This window comes from Canis lupus, chromosome 14, assembly GCF_011100685.1.
Source record: "Canis lupus familiaris isolate Mischka breed German Shepherd chromosome 14, alternate assembly UU_Cfam_GSD_1.0, whole genome shotgun sequence".
Classification (NCBI taxonomy): Eukaryota; Metazoa; Chordata; class Mammalia; order Carnivora; family Canidae; genus Canis; species Canis lupus.
Genome location: NC_049235.1, coordinates 55,971,958 through 55,985,633, shown reverse-complemented (window position 1 = coordinate 55,985,633; position 13,676 = coordinate 55,971,958). Strand labels below are relative to the sequence as shown.

Here is a 13,676-nt window from a genome sequence, read left to right as displayed (position 1 = left end):
TACCTGTCACAACGTCCTATGCAGAGGGAGGCATTCAAGAAATCATTTTTTTAAAAGCAAACTGAGTGAAACACATTTACCAAAAAATAAGATCAAATGAGGTTGTAAATATGAACGTCGTCGTAGTAATCAAGCTATTGAGAAGATCGTGCCAAGCAAGTATCCAAAACATTTTTAGCAGATTCCACAATCGCACAAAGTACAGAGTTGGGCCTGGGCTCCCGGCGGCCTCCCCGTGATGTGTCCTCACCTCTGCCGAGGAAGGAGGCCGGTGCTCCCAGCAGCTCCTTAAGAGCAGCTCTAGACTCGGGGGCCTCTCTTGCCTTCACTGCTACAGAAAGAGTGAGCACCCCAGGGCTTAGGTACAGCAAGTATCAGTCCCATTAGAACCCACTTAGATCTTCCTGCAAGGGCCAGTCCCACTAGGAGGGTCCGATGTCCCCATTTCCCCCATCTTCTCACAAAAATAGCGGAGGTAGGTGTCTCCATATGCTTCTCCTTCTACCTTCCTCTATGACTAAAATGTACCTAAAACCACACTGAAAACAGAAGCCCAACATCACTAGGGCAAACCGCCTCGGGCCCCTCCATTCTACATCTGGTGCCACCCGGCCCTCATGGGCGGCACACCTTCATACTCTCTCTCTCTTATAAGCTCAAATGAGCAACAATCCTATACAAATTAACAGAGGTATGTGTGAGATATGCCAGACTTAAAGTTGCCGGGAAAGGATCTTACAGCACTTTCTTCCTTAGAAACTCCCCATTTTCCCTGTAGGACTTCTGCTTCTTGCCTGTTCTGCTCGCGGCATGGTAAGGGGCCACTTGTGGGCAAATGCGTGCGCGCGCACACACACACACACACACACACACACAGGATTATTCAACCTACTTTTAAACAACGTAGTATACAAAGGTGTGCTCCAAACTACAAATTTTTAAATGCGTACTGAAAAAGAAACGTTCGCAGTTTTAAAACCCTACAACCACATTTTTAGGGAGAAAGAAATCAAATCCACTTACCAATAAGTATACGATTCTCTTACGAGATATAGTCAAATGACTTCTTAAAATCACAGGGCTCGGGGACTAGAGGTGTCTTGGGGACAGATTTCCCTAAACCAAGGAAGACGATCAGCCGCTCTAAAAGACAGACAGCAGAGGGCAGCCCAGGTGGCTCAGCCTTGGGCCCAGGGCGTGACCCCGGGGTCCTGGGATCGAGTCCCGCATCGGGCACCCGCATGGAGCCTGCTTCTCCCTCTGCCTGTGGCTCTGCCTCTCTCTCTCTCTGTGTGTCTCTCATGAATAAATAAAAATAAAAATTAAACAAAAAGTAAAAAAACAGCAGAAGGCACCGTCTTTGAGAGGAGGACATCCCAAGGCTGAGCAACACCTATGGAAAGGGCCGGATGACTGCAGGGTCCAGAATCCTACCCGCCTCCCAGGGAGACCGGGAAGCGAGTGCAAACATGACCCGAGTTCAGGTCGAGACGCTCAAGACCCCCGAGGCCCGGGCGGTAACAAGCGGGGGGGGGCCGCCGGGAGGGGGAGACGCGCGAGCAGGGCCGAGCAGGGCCGCGGGGCCAGGGGAGCGAGCGCGCAGCAGGTGGGACCCGCGACGGCGAAACTGCGGCCGAAACTGCGGCGTTCTTGGTGGATCTAAAGGTCTGACCACCGAGCACCACGAGGTCGCGGGAGCCTTCCCTGCAGACGCACTCGTGCTCGCGGGCCCAGCCGGGCGCCGCTCCCTGGGACCGCCCGGGGCTGCTCTGGCCGGCGTCGGGGCGCGGGAGGGCGCGGGGGGCGCGGGGGGCACAGGGGCAGGGGGCAAGGGGCGCGGGGCACATGAGCAGGGGCAGGGGGCGCGGGGCACAGGAGCAGGGGCAGGGGGCTCAGGGGATGCAGGGGCAGAGGGCGCGGGGGGCGCAGGGGCGGGGGGTGCGGGGGGCGCAGGGGCAGGGGGCAAGGGGCGCGGGGCACAGGAGCAGGGGCAGGGGGCGCAGGGGCAGGGGGCGCGGGGGGCGCAGGGGCGGGGGGGGCGCAGGGGCGCGGGGCACAGGAGCAGGGGCAGGGGGCGCGGGGGGCGCAGGGGCAGGGGGCAAGGGGCATAGGAGCAGGGGCAGGGGGCTCAGTGGATGCAGGGGCAGAGGGCGCGGGGGGCGCAGGGGCAGGGGGCAAGGGGCGCGGGGCACAGGAGCAGGGGCAGGAGGCGCGGGGCACAGGGGCAGGGGGCTCAGGGGATGCAGGGGCAGGGGGCGCAGGGGCAGGGGGCAAGGGGCGCGGGGCATAGGAGCAGGGGCAGGGGGCTCAGGGGATGCAGGGGCAGAGGGCGCGGGGGGCGCAGGGGCGGGGGGGGCGGGGGGCGCAGGGGCAGGGGGCAAGGGGCGCGGGGCACAGGAGCAGGGGCAGGGGGCTCAGGGGATGCAGGGGCAGAGGGCGCGGGGGGGCGCAGGGGCGGGAGGCGCGGGGGGCGCAGGGGCAGGGGGCGCAGGGGCGCTGGGGCAAGAGGCGCTGGGGCGCGGGGGCGCGGGGGCACAGGGGCAGGGGGCACAGGGGCGGGGGCCGCAGGGGCGTGGGGCACAGGAGCAGGGGCAGGGGGCGCGGGGGCGGGGGGCGCAGGGGCGGGCGGCGCGGGGGGTCGCAGAGGCGGGGGGGGCGCAAGGGCCGGGGCCGCGGGGGCGGGGTCAGCGGGGTCAGCGGGGTCGCGCCCAGCCCCGCCGCGCGTCCGAGTCCCGCGGGTCCCTGTGGCCCCGACAGCCCGGCCGCGAGCGCCGCCGCCCGGGGAGGCCGCGGGGTCCGACCGCACTGGGGGCGGGGGCGGGGGCGGGGCGGGGCGGGGGCGCCTGGCGGCGAGGCGAGTGCGCGGCTTGGCTCCACCTCCGCCCCCCGCCCCCGCCCCGAGCGCCCCCCCGCGGCCCCGAGCGCGCGGCCCCGGGACTTGCAGGAACTTTCGGGGCCGGCGGGGGGAGGGGCGGGGCGGGGGCGGGGGCGGCCGTACCCGAGCTCCAGTTGTCGTTGATCCTCAGGGGCACGCGCAGGACGTAGACGAGGAAGAGCACGAGGAAGAACCACACGGTCCACAGGTACGTCCAGGACCAGACTATGCAGGACTTGAGCTGCTCCAGCAAGCCCGCGCCCGCTTCAGCCATTTTCCAGCGCCGCCCTCCGCCGCCGCGGGCTCGGCGTGCGCCGCGATGATTCACCGGCCCCGGCGCCGCCGCCCCCGCCCCCGCCCCCGCCCCCGCCCCCGCCCCCGCCCCCCGCGGCCCGGGCGCCCCCGGAGCCAGCCCCGGCCGGGCACGCGGGCGCGGCCTCCCTCCCGCGGCGCCCCGCCCTGCTGCGGCCCCGGCCCGGTCCCGGTCACGGTCCCGGTCACGGTCACGGTCACGTGGCCCTGCCCCTCGTCCCAGCCCGTGTGCGCTGCTTGTGCCAATATCGGAGACGCGGGCACGCCCGGCGCAGTCCTAGTGCCCGTGCGAGGAGGCCGGCCACCCGCCGACCCCGCGGAACCCCGCGGAACCCCTTCCGCAGCCCCCTCTGTGCACGGGGAAACTGAGGCACACGGGGCCACCTGCCAGGCACTGCCCCAGCTGCGCGTGACCCCGCGGAACCCCTTCCGCAGCCCCGTTCTGTGCACGGGGAAACTGAGGCACAGAGCCGTCCAGCCGTTCCTGACCCTGAAGCCGGAGTCAGCTGCGACTTGATGGATGCGCCCGGCCGGCCGCGGGGCCTCAGGCTCCAGGCCGCACCCGCTGCTCTCAGGACTCGGGCTCGGGCTCGGAGGGACAGACCAACCCCAGGCCACCGGGGAAGCAGATGTGCTCCCGTCACCGCTTAGCAGCCCCGAAAATAAATCACCCTCTGAAGCGAGCTGTCCGATGCACACACTAGGTACTACCTGTGGCCTGTCTTCCTCGGAGCAGCACAGGGGGTTCCCAAAGAAATCTTGGCAAAAAGAATGTTTATCCTCTCGGGTTTTTTTTTTTTTTTTGCGGGGGGGCGGGGGGGTGATCACAGTTCACACAACTCCCAGATTGTTTCTGATTTTAATTCTCTGGGATAATTTTGGCTTAATCTGAACGGGTTGCATTAAGCAAGATTATTGCAAGCGTTTATGTCTGGGCCGCAGAAAATGTTGCCTTTACGAAGTGAAAGTTAAAAGTCTGTTTCTGGCCATAAATGTTTTTTCCCTTTCTATGCATTCGATGCAAATAGAGTAGTTACAGGTTCCGGGATCGAAAGCCAAGACAATTTTTAGAATTCGGAGTATTCAGGAGAATGTTTTATTATAAATTTTGCTTTGCCTACTTGTAGTTAAAAACACTGTAATAAAACAAGCTCCTTTACCTTTTTGCCTGCTGCACCTGTGCAGGGATCCATACTTCGCTAATTCCAGAACTAACCAACATGAGTACCTGAACCATCCACTTTCTGTTCCGATTAAGTTAACCCCCCGATTCTCTGCAGTAGAATTGCCTGCTTGATTTAAATGAGCGTCGCGGGGCCTCGCCTCTGCTGTCAGTGACCCTCCAAGAAGGGACACAAATGTGGCTCTTGGAGCGCCGGCCTGTCTTACTCATTATTGCTTCTCTCTGGCGGGCGCCAGGGATGGGGTTTGGAGTTGGAGACGCGTCTTTGTTGTCGGCCACAAGAAGGGAGGGATGAGGATCCGTTCGGGAGCGTGGCTGCTTCAGCGCGGCTGGAGTGCGGGCTCCCTGGGGACGGTGTCAAGACACATGAAGCTGGAGAAGGTCTGACTGTGAAGGGCCTTACGGAAACACAGAGGTGGTGCCTGCTCTCTGGCACTGCGCCCAGGGACCCAGATGACCAATTCAGAGATGTACGTAAGTGGGGATTAAAGAAATGTTTAGGGACGTACAATTGACAGGCCCTGGGGACTGATGGCAGGGTAACGATGAGAGGTAAAGGGTGGCTCTTGAGTGGAAACATTCATGAATTAGTGACAACCAGCTGTGTCTCGCCTCCTCTTGACCGTCCCCCAGTGGAAGGAGCCACAGTCACCCCAAGTATATCACATCCAAAACTCACCTCCAACGGCTTCTTCTAGAAGTCTCAAGAATGAGCACTATCCCTCCAGCTCCCTAGTTCCGAAATCTGAGGATCATCCCACCCAGAGGGGACGGGGTCCCTCTCACGCACCCTTCCTCTCCAGTCAACTGGGCCTCAAAACGTTAAGGTCCTGTCTCGGGTCTGTCACTACTCTCGATTCTCCTGCAAGGGCCTGTGGTGTCTCATAACCTCGCCATCTCCCCCAGCGAGCAAGCTGGGACGGCCTGCCTCCAGGTTCTTCACAAGCAGCGCTGGCACCTCCGTCACCACCACCCCCTCATCCCCCTCAGGCCACCTTCTTCCACACTTCTCTGCCAGAGTCACCCTTAAAAGTACAAATCTGATAACTCGTTCCCTGCTTAAAAGTCCTTCAAGGCCCCACGGACTCACTGCTACTCCACCCCAAGCCTCCCCAAAGGACAGTGTCAGGGCGCTCAGGGCGGTCCTCCCGACCTAGGCAGCCTCGCCTCCGCCCGGGCGCCCTCCTTTCCTCCGGCGCGTGGGCACACACCCTCCTGCTTCACGGCTTCCTCCCGGCTCCGCAGGACCGGCCTCAGGTGTGCTCTTCTGTGAGATGCTTCCAGCCTTCTCCCCCTGCCACACCTGCCCGGAAACAGCTTATTAAGGGAGGCACTGGGAAGACCACCTCCTTTACGACCCCAGCTCCCTCCTGCCTTCCGAGCCGCGCTGAGCCGAGCCCCAGGGGGCACGGGAGGCCGGGGAAGCACAGCAGGGGCCCCGGCGATGGGCTCTGTTCTTGCTGCTGCTACTCACTGCGCGGTGCTCCTTCCAAGTCACCGAGGTTCCCCGAGCCAGTTTCTCCCCCTGTTCAGGGTTTCACTTGGACCTATGACGGGGTTGTTGGGAAGACGCAGTGAGACGCCTCCTGACGGTGCTTACACGAGGCCTGGTCAGTGTGTCTCCTGTGAACGGAGGCCTTTAACCTTAGGTAGTAGGTCACTGTTGTTCTCCCCGGCATCTTGGCCTCCCAGTGCAAAGCCTGCGACGTTTGGCGCAGGGTACGTGCTCAGGAAGTACTTACTGAGTATTGAATAAACAAACGAAAATCAACTATATGAAGAGAAATTCCAAATCTTATGGTTTCTAAAGAATACTAATGTCAGATGTAATTCGGGGGTAAAACTTAAGATCTGGACTTCCACCATACGGTGAACTTATTTTGAAAGTTTGCTTCAGGAGATGTAACTACCTGTGGGTGGTATAATAAGAGTGAAATGACCATGAATTTATGAGGATCATGTAAAAACAGTATGCTCCTAAATTCCTCACAAATTGGTTTATGTGTTTGATTAAAAAGTATATCATAGTCTGATAAAATATCCAAACTAAGAAACCAATATATTAGGGAAGACCTTTAAAAGTTCTTTGGAATTACTTCTCTGTTGTTTCTTGTTCTGTTTTGTATGTGGTGGTTAGGAGTGTACGTGCATAGGCTGTCTAGCCTTTCGCTGTGTACTTTGTTGTAAGTTTAAGAACCTATCTTCAGAAGTGATTTTCAGAGTTCATCTGAGATCTCAATAACTGTTCTCGATCTGGCAACCCTACTTCTGGGTATTTATTCAAAGAAAATGAAAACACCAGTCCAAAGATAGACACGCACTCCCGCGTTCACTGCAGCATTATTTACAATGGCCAGGCTAACGGTCCATGAGTAGATGAATGGATCAAAAAGGTGTGTGTGTGTGTGTGTGTGTGTGTGCGCGTAATGGATATTATTTAACTATAAAAGAGAGTGAAATCTTGCCATTTGCCACAATGTGGGTGGACCCTGAAAGCATTATGCTAAGGGAAATGAATCAGAGAAAACCAAATACCTAATGATTTCATTCATATGTGGAATCTAAAAAATAAAACAGAAACAGACTCACAGGGATGCCTGAGTGGCTTGGTGGTTGGGCCTCTGCCTTCAGCTCAGGGCGTGACCCCGTGGTCCTGGGATTGAGTCCTGCATTGGGCTCCCACAGGGAGCCTTCTTCTACCTCCCTTGTGTCTCTGCCTCTCTCTGTGTGTCTCATGAATAAATAAATAAAACCTTAAAAAAAAAAAAAACAGACTCACAAATGCAGGTAACAAACTTGGTTATCAGAGGCGGCTGGGGTTGGGGGTGGGTGAAACAGGTGAAGGGGATTAAGAGGTATGAACTTCCAGTTATAAAATAAGTCATTGGGTTGTAATGTCAGACAGAGGGAATATAGTCAATAATAGCATAATAACTTTGTATGGTGACAGGATAACTAGACTTACCACGGGCATCATTTCATAATGTATAAAAATATTGAATCACTATGATGTACACTTGAAAGTAACAGGATGTTGCACGTAAATTGTACCTCAAAATAAGTAAACAATTTAATAACTAAAACATAGTTGATTTTTTTAAAAAGGAATAACTGTTCTGACTCTTTGGTTTCAGTTTAAAATAAATTTAAAAAATCTCACCCACGTTCATTGGTTGAATTCATGAATGAGTCAGTATCCTGTGTTCATGAATAACATCCTAACTAACTGGTTACTCTTATTTAGTAACTTATTTAGAACTGAATAGAGCAAATCTAGCCTCATAGTTTTGAGAATCAGTAGGGCAGACAAACAGGTTTGGAAGGGAATTTACCATTTCTAACTTCTTGAAGACAACATACTCTCTCATAGAGATATTGGAGAGGTGGAATTTTAACTATCCATACTTAGTTGAAAAGATGATTTAGATAGCAAAAGACATGGGGGAAATGACCCCAAGATGTAATATTGTATGTTTAAGGAAGAAAGCACACACATTTCATCTTACTGTGAAGGATTCACAATGTCTTGGCTTAGAAATCATATGATGAATTATGATCATACTTACTTTTGTTCCCCTATTCCTTAAAAAAAAAGATATCCTAGTTTCTACAAAAAGCCTTTCAGAGACATGCCAATACTTAGTGACTTCCCTGATTTGTTTAAAAAAAATTGAAATTATTTTAATAAGGTAAGGTATGTTAATATACAGAATAATTCTGATAGAAAAATGCAAAATAGAATGATCAGGACCTTGTATAAAAGACCTGAAGGCAGCCTAACTCTATCTTCACCCTAAAATCCTGCTCCAGCCAGTGGAGGATGGTTCTTAATTTTCAAAGAAAAAATAACATAAAATTCCTTTGGAAAGTAGAGCATCAACACAGCCTTCTCCTTTACACCGCTGAAATGCAATCAGGACAGAAGACCAGAAGAAGATGAGTGAGATTACAAAGAAAAAGTCTGAGAGAGAGCAGAGGGATCACATGGATTCAACAAAGCAAGCTCAGAAATACATATTAAGTACATGGAATATAAGAGTGAAAGGGATTATAAGGGAAAGGAGGGGAACTGAGTGGGAAAAATTAGAGAGGGAAACAAACCATGAGAGACTCTTAACTCTGGGAAACACAAAGGGTTGTGGAAGGGGAGGAGGAGGGGAGGATGGGGTAACTGGGTGACAGGCACTGAGGAGGGCACAGGATGTGATGAGCACTGGATGTCATACTATGGTTGGAAAATTGAACTTGAAACAAATGTAAAAAAAAAGAAATATATATTAAGAAACCCTCTGAAGTGTTTTCTGATCCTTTGTTTCCTAGACTAATCCATCACGTGAGGTAACAGTGTTACTCCTTTTACTTACTCTATTTATTCCTTACTAATATCTTTACTCTTGGGAAGTTATTCTAAGCAAATGGGTTCATTTTTCAGTTGCATGTTAAATAGTGTAGAAATGATAATAGTATACTTTTTATTACTGATACTCAAATTTAAAAAATTATAACACGTTTAATCAAACTAAAAATTCATTATTTCATATTTACTGTGTCTGTAAAATACCATCAGTTATCCCAATTTTATTATTTTATTTTTAAATTGCATATTTTGGGTCCATGACTGGCTAGAATTTCAGGATCCAAGGTCACATCTAGACATCTTCTTGCTAAAAATTATAGGATTTCAAAAATCCCAACACTAGTGATAACCATCATATGAAATAGTTCCAAGTACAAAAATAATATACTGTCTATAAGACTTACTTGCTACATGCATAGCATGTTTTTCTGTGGTTTTGGCTTCAAATTTCAAGTTCATGCACGCAAACCTCCAAAACACCTGACAAATTTAGAGTCATCAATTAAACAAAGGATCTGTTGCATTGAAAAAAAAAATCCAGAAATCAGGTTACACTGATGTTATATAACTATTGGTAGAATTAAGAGGAATCGGATAGTCATGACATAAGCTTAAATTTGTTTTTACTGATACCAAGCATTTATTCTCAAATGTCTGAGAATTGATTCCATCTTTAACCAAGATGTATTCCCTTACATTTTATTGGTTACATTTCATTTTGTTCTCATTTCTAACGTGCAAGACTATACTTAGGCATGCAAATTAAAGTAGAAATTTCACGATCATCTGGTATGTTTGGCCTGTGTAGAAAATCTAAAAAGTTGAAAGAAAGAAAAATCAGATTATTTTTATCTCAAAGTATATTTCAGGCTAGTGTTAAGTAACGTGTTCGCCTGCTTCAGCCAAATTAATTGTATTTCTAATATTAATTCTAAATCTCTTCTTTATTTTGCTTTGCAAAAATTATTCTAGGTTTCCCTTTTATTTTGCATTTCAATGCTATTGCACAGCTGCTAAATTTAGTACCTTATGCACATTTAACTATAGTGCGTTTTATCTCCTTGTTAATAATGACAGTTGGTGAATATGGATTATAATTGAAGCTGTGGCTTCCCTTGTCTCTTCTGTCTCAAAATTATCTTTATAGTACTATTTTTACAATATAATTTTTTTTCTTTGATCAAAGTTTGTCATTCCACCTGAGAGCTAAAGATGTCCACATACTCAATCAAGCCCACTTGAACTAACTTGTCAAGTGTGATGGGATAAACTGTAACAAATAACTAGCTATGGCCTAGATTTAATTATCTGCTTTTCTATTTCTTGTATGCAATGCATATTTATACACATTTTTATTCTGAAAGAGGCACTTATCTTGGACTCCCATATTTAGACACATTTATCAATGAGTCTAATATATCACTTTATAGATTTGTTCATTGGTCCTTGTCCTTTTATTAGATCCCTTCCTGGGCCTAGCACAGGCCTTGTATGCTGAATTAAGCTGAAATCATGACATTAAACTGGGGAATAAGGAAGGTGGGGTTGTTTAATTTTTTATTTTTTTTACCTCTCAAATTGATATTCTAAACATAAAATTGAAGACCGGTGATTTGCATATAAGAAAGGACCAATGCATATAAATGACAGGGAAAAATATTTCAGTTTGAGGAGCCAGCCTCCAAAGACCCCTGACCTACCTTCCCATCCCTGAGAGCATTCTGACAGAGATTTGGCTGACCACCAGCCTCATCGGTGACCTGGAAACAGTAATAACCTATGTTGATCAAGTAGGAAGGGATTCCTACAGAAGGGGTGGGTGGTTGTTGCATGAGGTTTTCTGGGACTTTCCCAGTTTTAAAACTGCAAGTCCCACATCCTGGGAAGCCTCTCAGAGACAGCTGGGCTAGATGACCTCTGAGTTTTCTTTCAATTCTAAGAATTGATCTAGGAAGCCTCTAAGATGCAGGGCTTCTCTCAGGCAAAACTGGGAAGTGGGACGTAGTTGGTTTTGGAGACCTCCTAGGGCACTCCTCTCTCCCTCCACTGCCTTCACTTCCTTCCCTTGTCTACTCTTAAAATCTGCTCTTGCAACTACCGATTTATTCATGCACAAACAATATTTATATAAGCTCAAAAAGTTACTCTTCCTGGTGCTATTGACACACATTCCAGATGTCAAACCCATGAAAGAAAATAATGCTTCTCAACTGTTTCAAGACATGGTCAATTCTTGGGTGTCAGGAACCCCTATTCCACCTTATTGTGCTAAGTTTAATTCCATCGTTCCAGGTAAGAATAGATACATATTATCCATTTGCAATAAAAAAAAAAACAGCTAAGAGCATATATCCATTAAAAAAAAAAGCTTTCAGAGAAGCTGAAGAATCTATCCTGTTTCTTTTATAACTAACTTACTACTTATTCACCTCTTTTATTGTTTATAAGGACTCTAGAAAGCAAATAATAGCAATAGGCAAAGTTTCAACAAAAATGCATAGGAAACCTGACTTTGAGAGAAAACTATTCTCTTTCCCCAAAATTAAGATTGCCGTTTTAATCCAGTTCACAGAGAGTTCGGAGTTCCAAGAAATTACAGATGCGTAAAACAGAAGTAACCAAATGAAACTGCAAATTCAGACCCTAACCAGCTGTGGTGGGATTTGAGTCCTGAGGTAGGAGAAGCAGTCTGGAACTTGGTAAATGGATATGTAGGCTTAGAGACATGGTCTCCACACTTTGGCAGTAAAAAAATAAAATACAAACTTAGCCTCACACCCAAAGTATGTGTATCTATAAGCTAACCTGTTCCACAATAGCAATATGGTACATACACAATAAAAATAAATATACAGGCATTTCAAAGGTGAGTTGACTATAAAAGTTGTGGCATTTCCTGCCCTAAACCTAGCAGGGTATCTGTGTATTTCTGGACTGCCTGTACCCTGCTTTAAAGATCAGTGGTTTGGGGCGCCTGGGAGGCTCAGTCGGGTAAGCACCTGCCTTCAGCTCAGGTCACGATCCCAGGGTCCTGGGACGGAGCCCCACATCGGGCTCCCTGCTCGGCTGGGAGTCTGCTTCTCCCTCTGCCTCTGCCCCCCTCCACTCATGCCCACCCCTCCTCTGGTCATGCCCTCTCTCGGTCACTCCCTCCCAAATAAATAAATGAGAGATTTTTTAAAAATTAGGATCTGTGGTTTGGAAATCTTCTATCTTGACTGCTATTTCATTTTTGCCAAGTTCCTTTAAATCACATAATGACGTTGCAGCTAACTCTAAAATGAGTTTGGATGGAGACTCGCTGGCTGGCTCACCTGCGCCACAGGCCTCGGCCCCAGCACAGGCCCCAGCACAGCTCGCAGTGGCCTGGTCCGCGGCGCCGGCCTGCGGACTCTGCACCTCCCGGCAGCTGCACATTTCTAGAGTCTCCCCAGTGTCGGTTCTCCCAGGGGTGGGGGAGACTGTCCCCTCGCTCCACAAAGTGCTGTCTCTTTTATCTCAGCTCCCATTCAGCAGAAGTCTGATACAATACTGTTATGACAATGGTAACTTAGTCTGATAAGTTTAATTTTTTGTTTAGATTCCAATTCTTTAAAAGTATAAGAAGTCCTTTTTTTTTAATCTATCTCTGTCTTTTTCCCCAATTTTCTTGAACATATTGGATTAATCATAGTCATTTTAAAGCCCACATCTATTCACTTCAATACCTAGATCACCTGTGGATCTATTGCTATTGTTTATTTGAGGCATTTTTCTTCCTTTCTTAACTTGCCTAAAGATACATATAATGGGAATTTTTGCACGAATGTTTAACCTTGCTTATAAAAAGAATTACAGAGGCTGCTCCAGATGGCATCTTCCACTAGAGACGGTTTACCTTTTCCTCTTCTAGAGCTGACGTCTTAAAAAATGAGTTTTTATGACACTAGTGGCTGTCAAGATATGAGATTGGCCGAAATATTTTGGAGATACACCATCCAGGGTGTCAAAAAAAAAAAAAAAAAAAAAAAAAAAGGTGAGAATATGGTGCAAAAAGGCTGATTGCCAAACAGTTTGGGGACCAGTTAATAACTGGAAGTCGGCTAGTTACCTCATGCCAACCCTATACCTCGATGACTACATCGTTATCTAAATCCTATTTCTGTAGATATTTTCATAAAATGTGATAGAACACCTAAAATTTCAGAAAGTAGAGATTCATCCAGCTTGCAGAACAAGTTTTACACACTCTGTCAGCATCTGTTTCTAATAAATGTTTGAATGCATGTCAGAATTTGGTCTGACACTTGCTTTCATTTTAAGATACCACCTGGTAGCTAGGATGTTGATGCTACAGGGGAAAGAGAGAGAAGGCCTATAGTTAAATATAACCATGCAGAGCTAGTCATAGCTACCAAAAAAAAAAAAAAAAAAAAAAAAAGCATTGGTTGCCCTTGACCAAACTGTCTTTGTTCGGTTCACAACTTGAACCAAAACAGTCATAATAATTCTTTAAACAAAGAACATGAAGAACCATGACCTGTACACCTTCTGTTAGCTGACTTTTTAGCATATTTGCCTCTAATCAGTTTTTCCATGCATAATTTTTACATCGTTTTAATCAGATTCTAAGTTCATTTTTTCAGGCTGCTGCTCTTACATATTATTTTTAAAAGATTTGTCCAGGTTAGTATACAGTCTTCAAAAGCACCATATTTAACGATTGCATAATGTTCCAAACAATATAGGTTTTTAAAAAAATATTTTAAAGAGGGAGAGGGTGAGGGAGGGACAGAAGGTGAGGGAGAAAGAGAATTTCAAGCCGATTCCCCGCTGAGCGTGGAGCCCAATGCAGAACTCTATTTCACAACCCCGAGATCACAACTGGGGCTGGAATCAAGAGTTGGACACTTAACCGATGGAGACATCCAGAAACAACACAGAATTTTTTTAAAAATATTTTTAAAAAT

General features: G+C 48.6%; 1 protein-coding gene across 8 annotated transcripts in view; it reads right to left on the bottom strand.

Annotated features, from left to right (window-relative positions):
- The window catches only part of ST7 (suppression of tumorigenicity 7), a 241,802-nt gene extending 238,579 nt beyond the window's left edge, over nucleotides 1-3,223 (bottom strand). For 7 of the 8 annotated variants that reach the window (XR_005369793.1, XM_038557460.1, XM_038557462.1 and 4 more), the window contains exon 1: nucleotides 2,999-3,223. Coding sequence is in view for 6 of the 8 variants with exons in the window: in XM_038557460.1 (XP_038413388.1) it covers nucleotides 2,999-3,149 (151 nt within the window). In the remaining 2 variants the exon portion in view is untranslated. Of the gene's footprint in view, nucleotides 1-1,023; nucleotides 1,165-2,998 lie in introns of those variants that run through there. The other variant, XM_038557465.1, reaches the window with a different exon arrangement.
- Nucleotides 3,224-13,676: the final 10,453 nt, after the last annotated feature.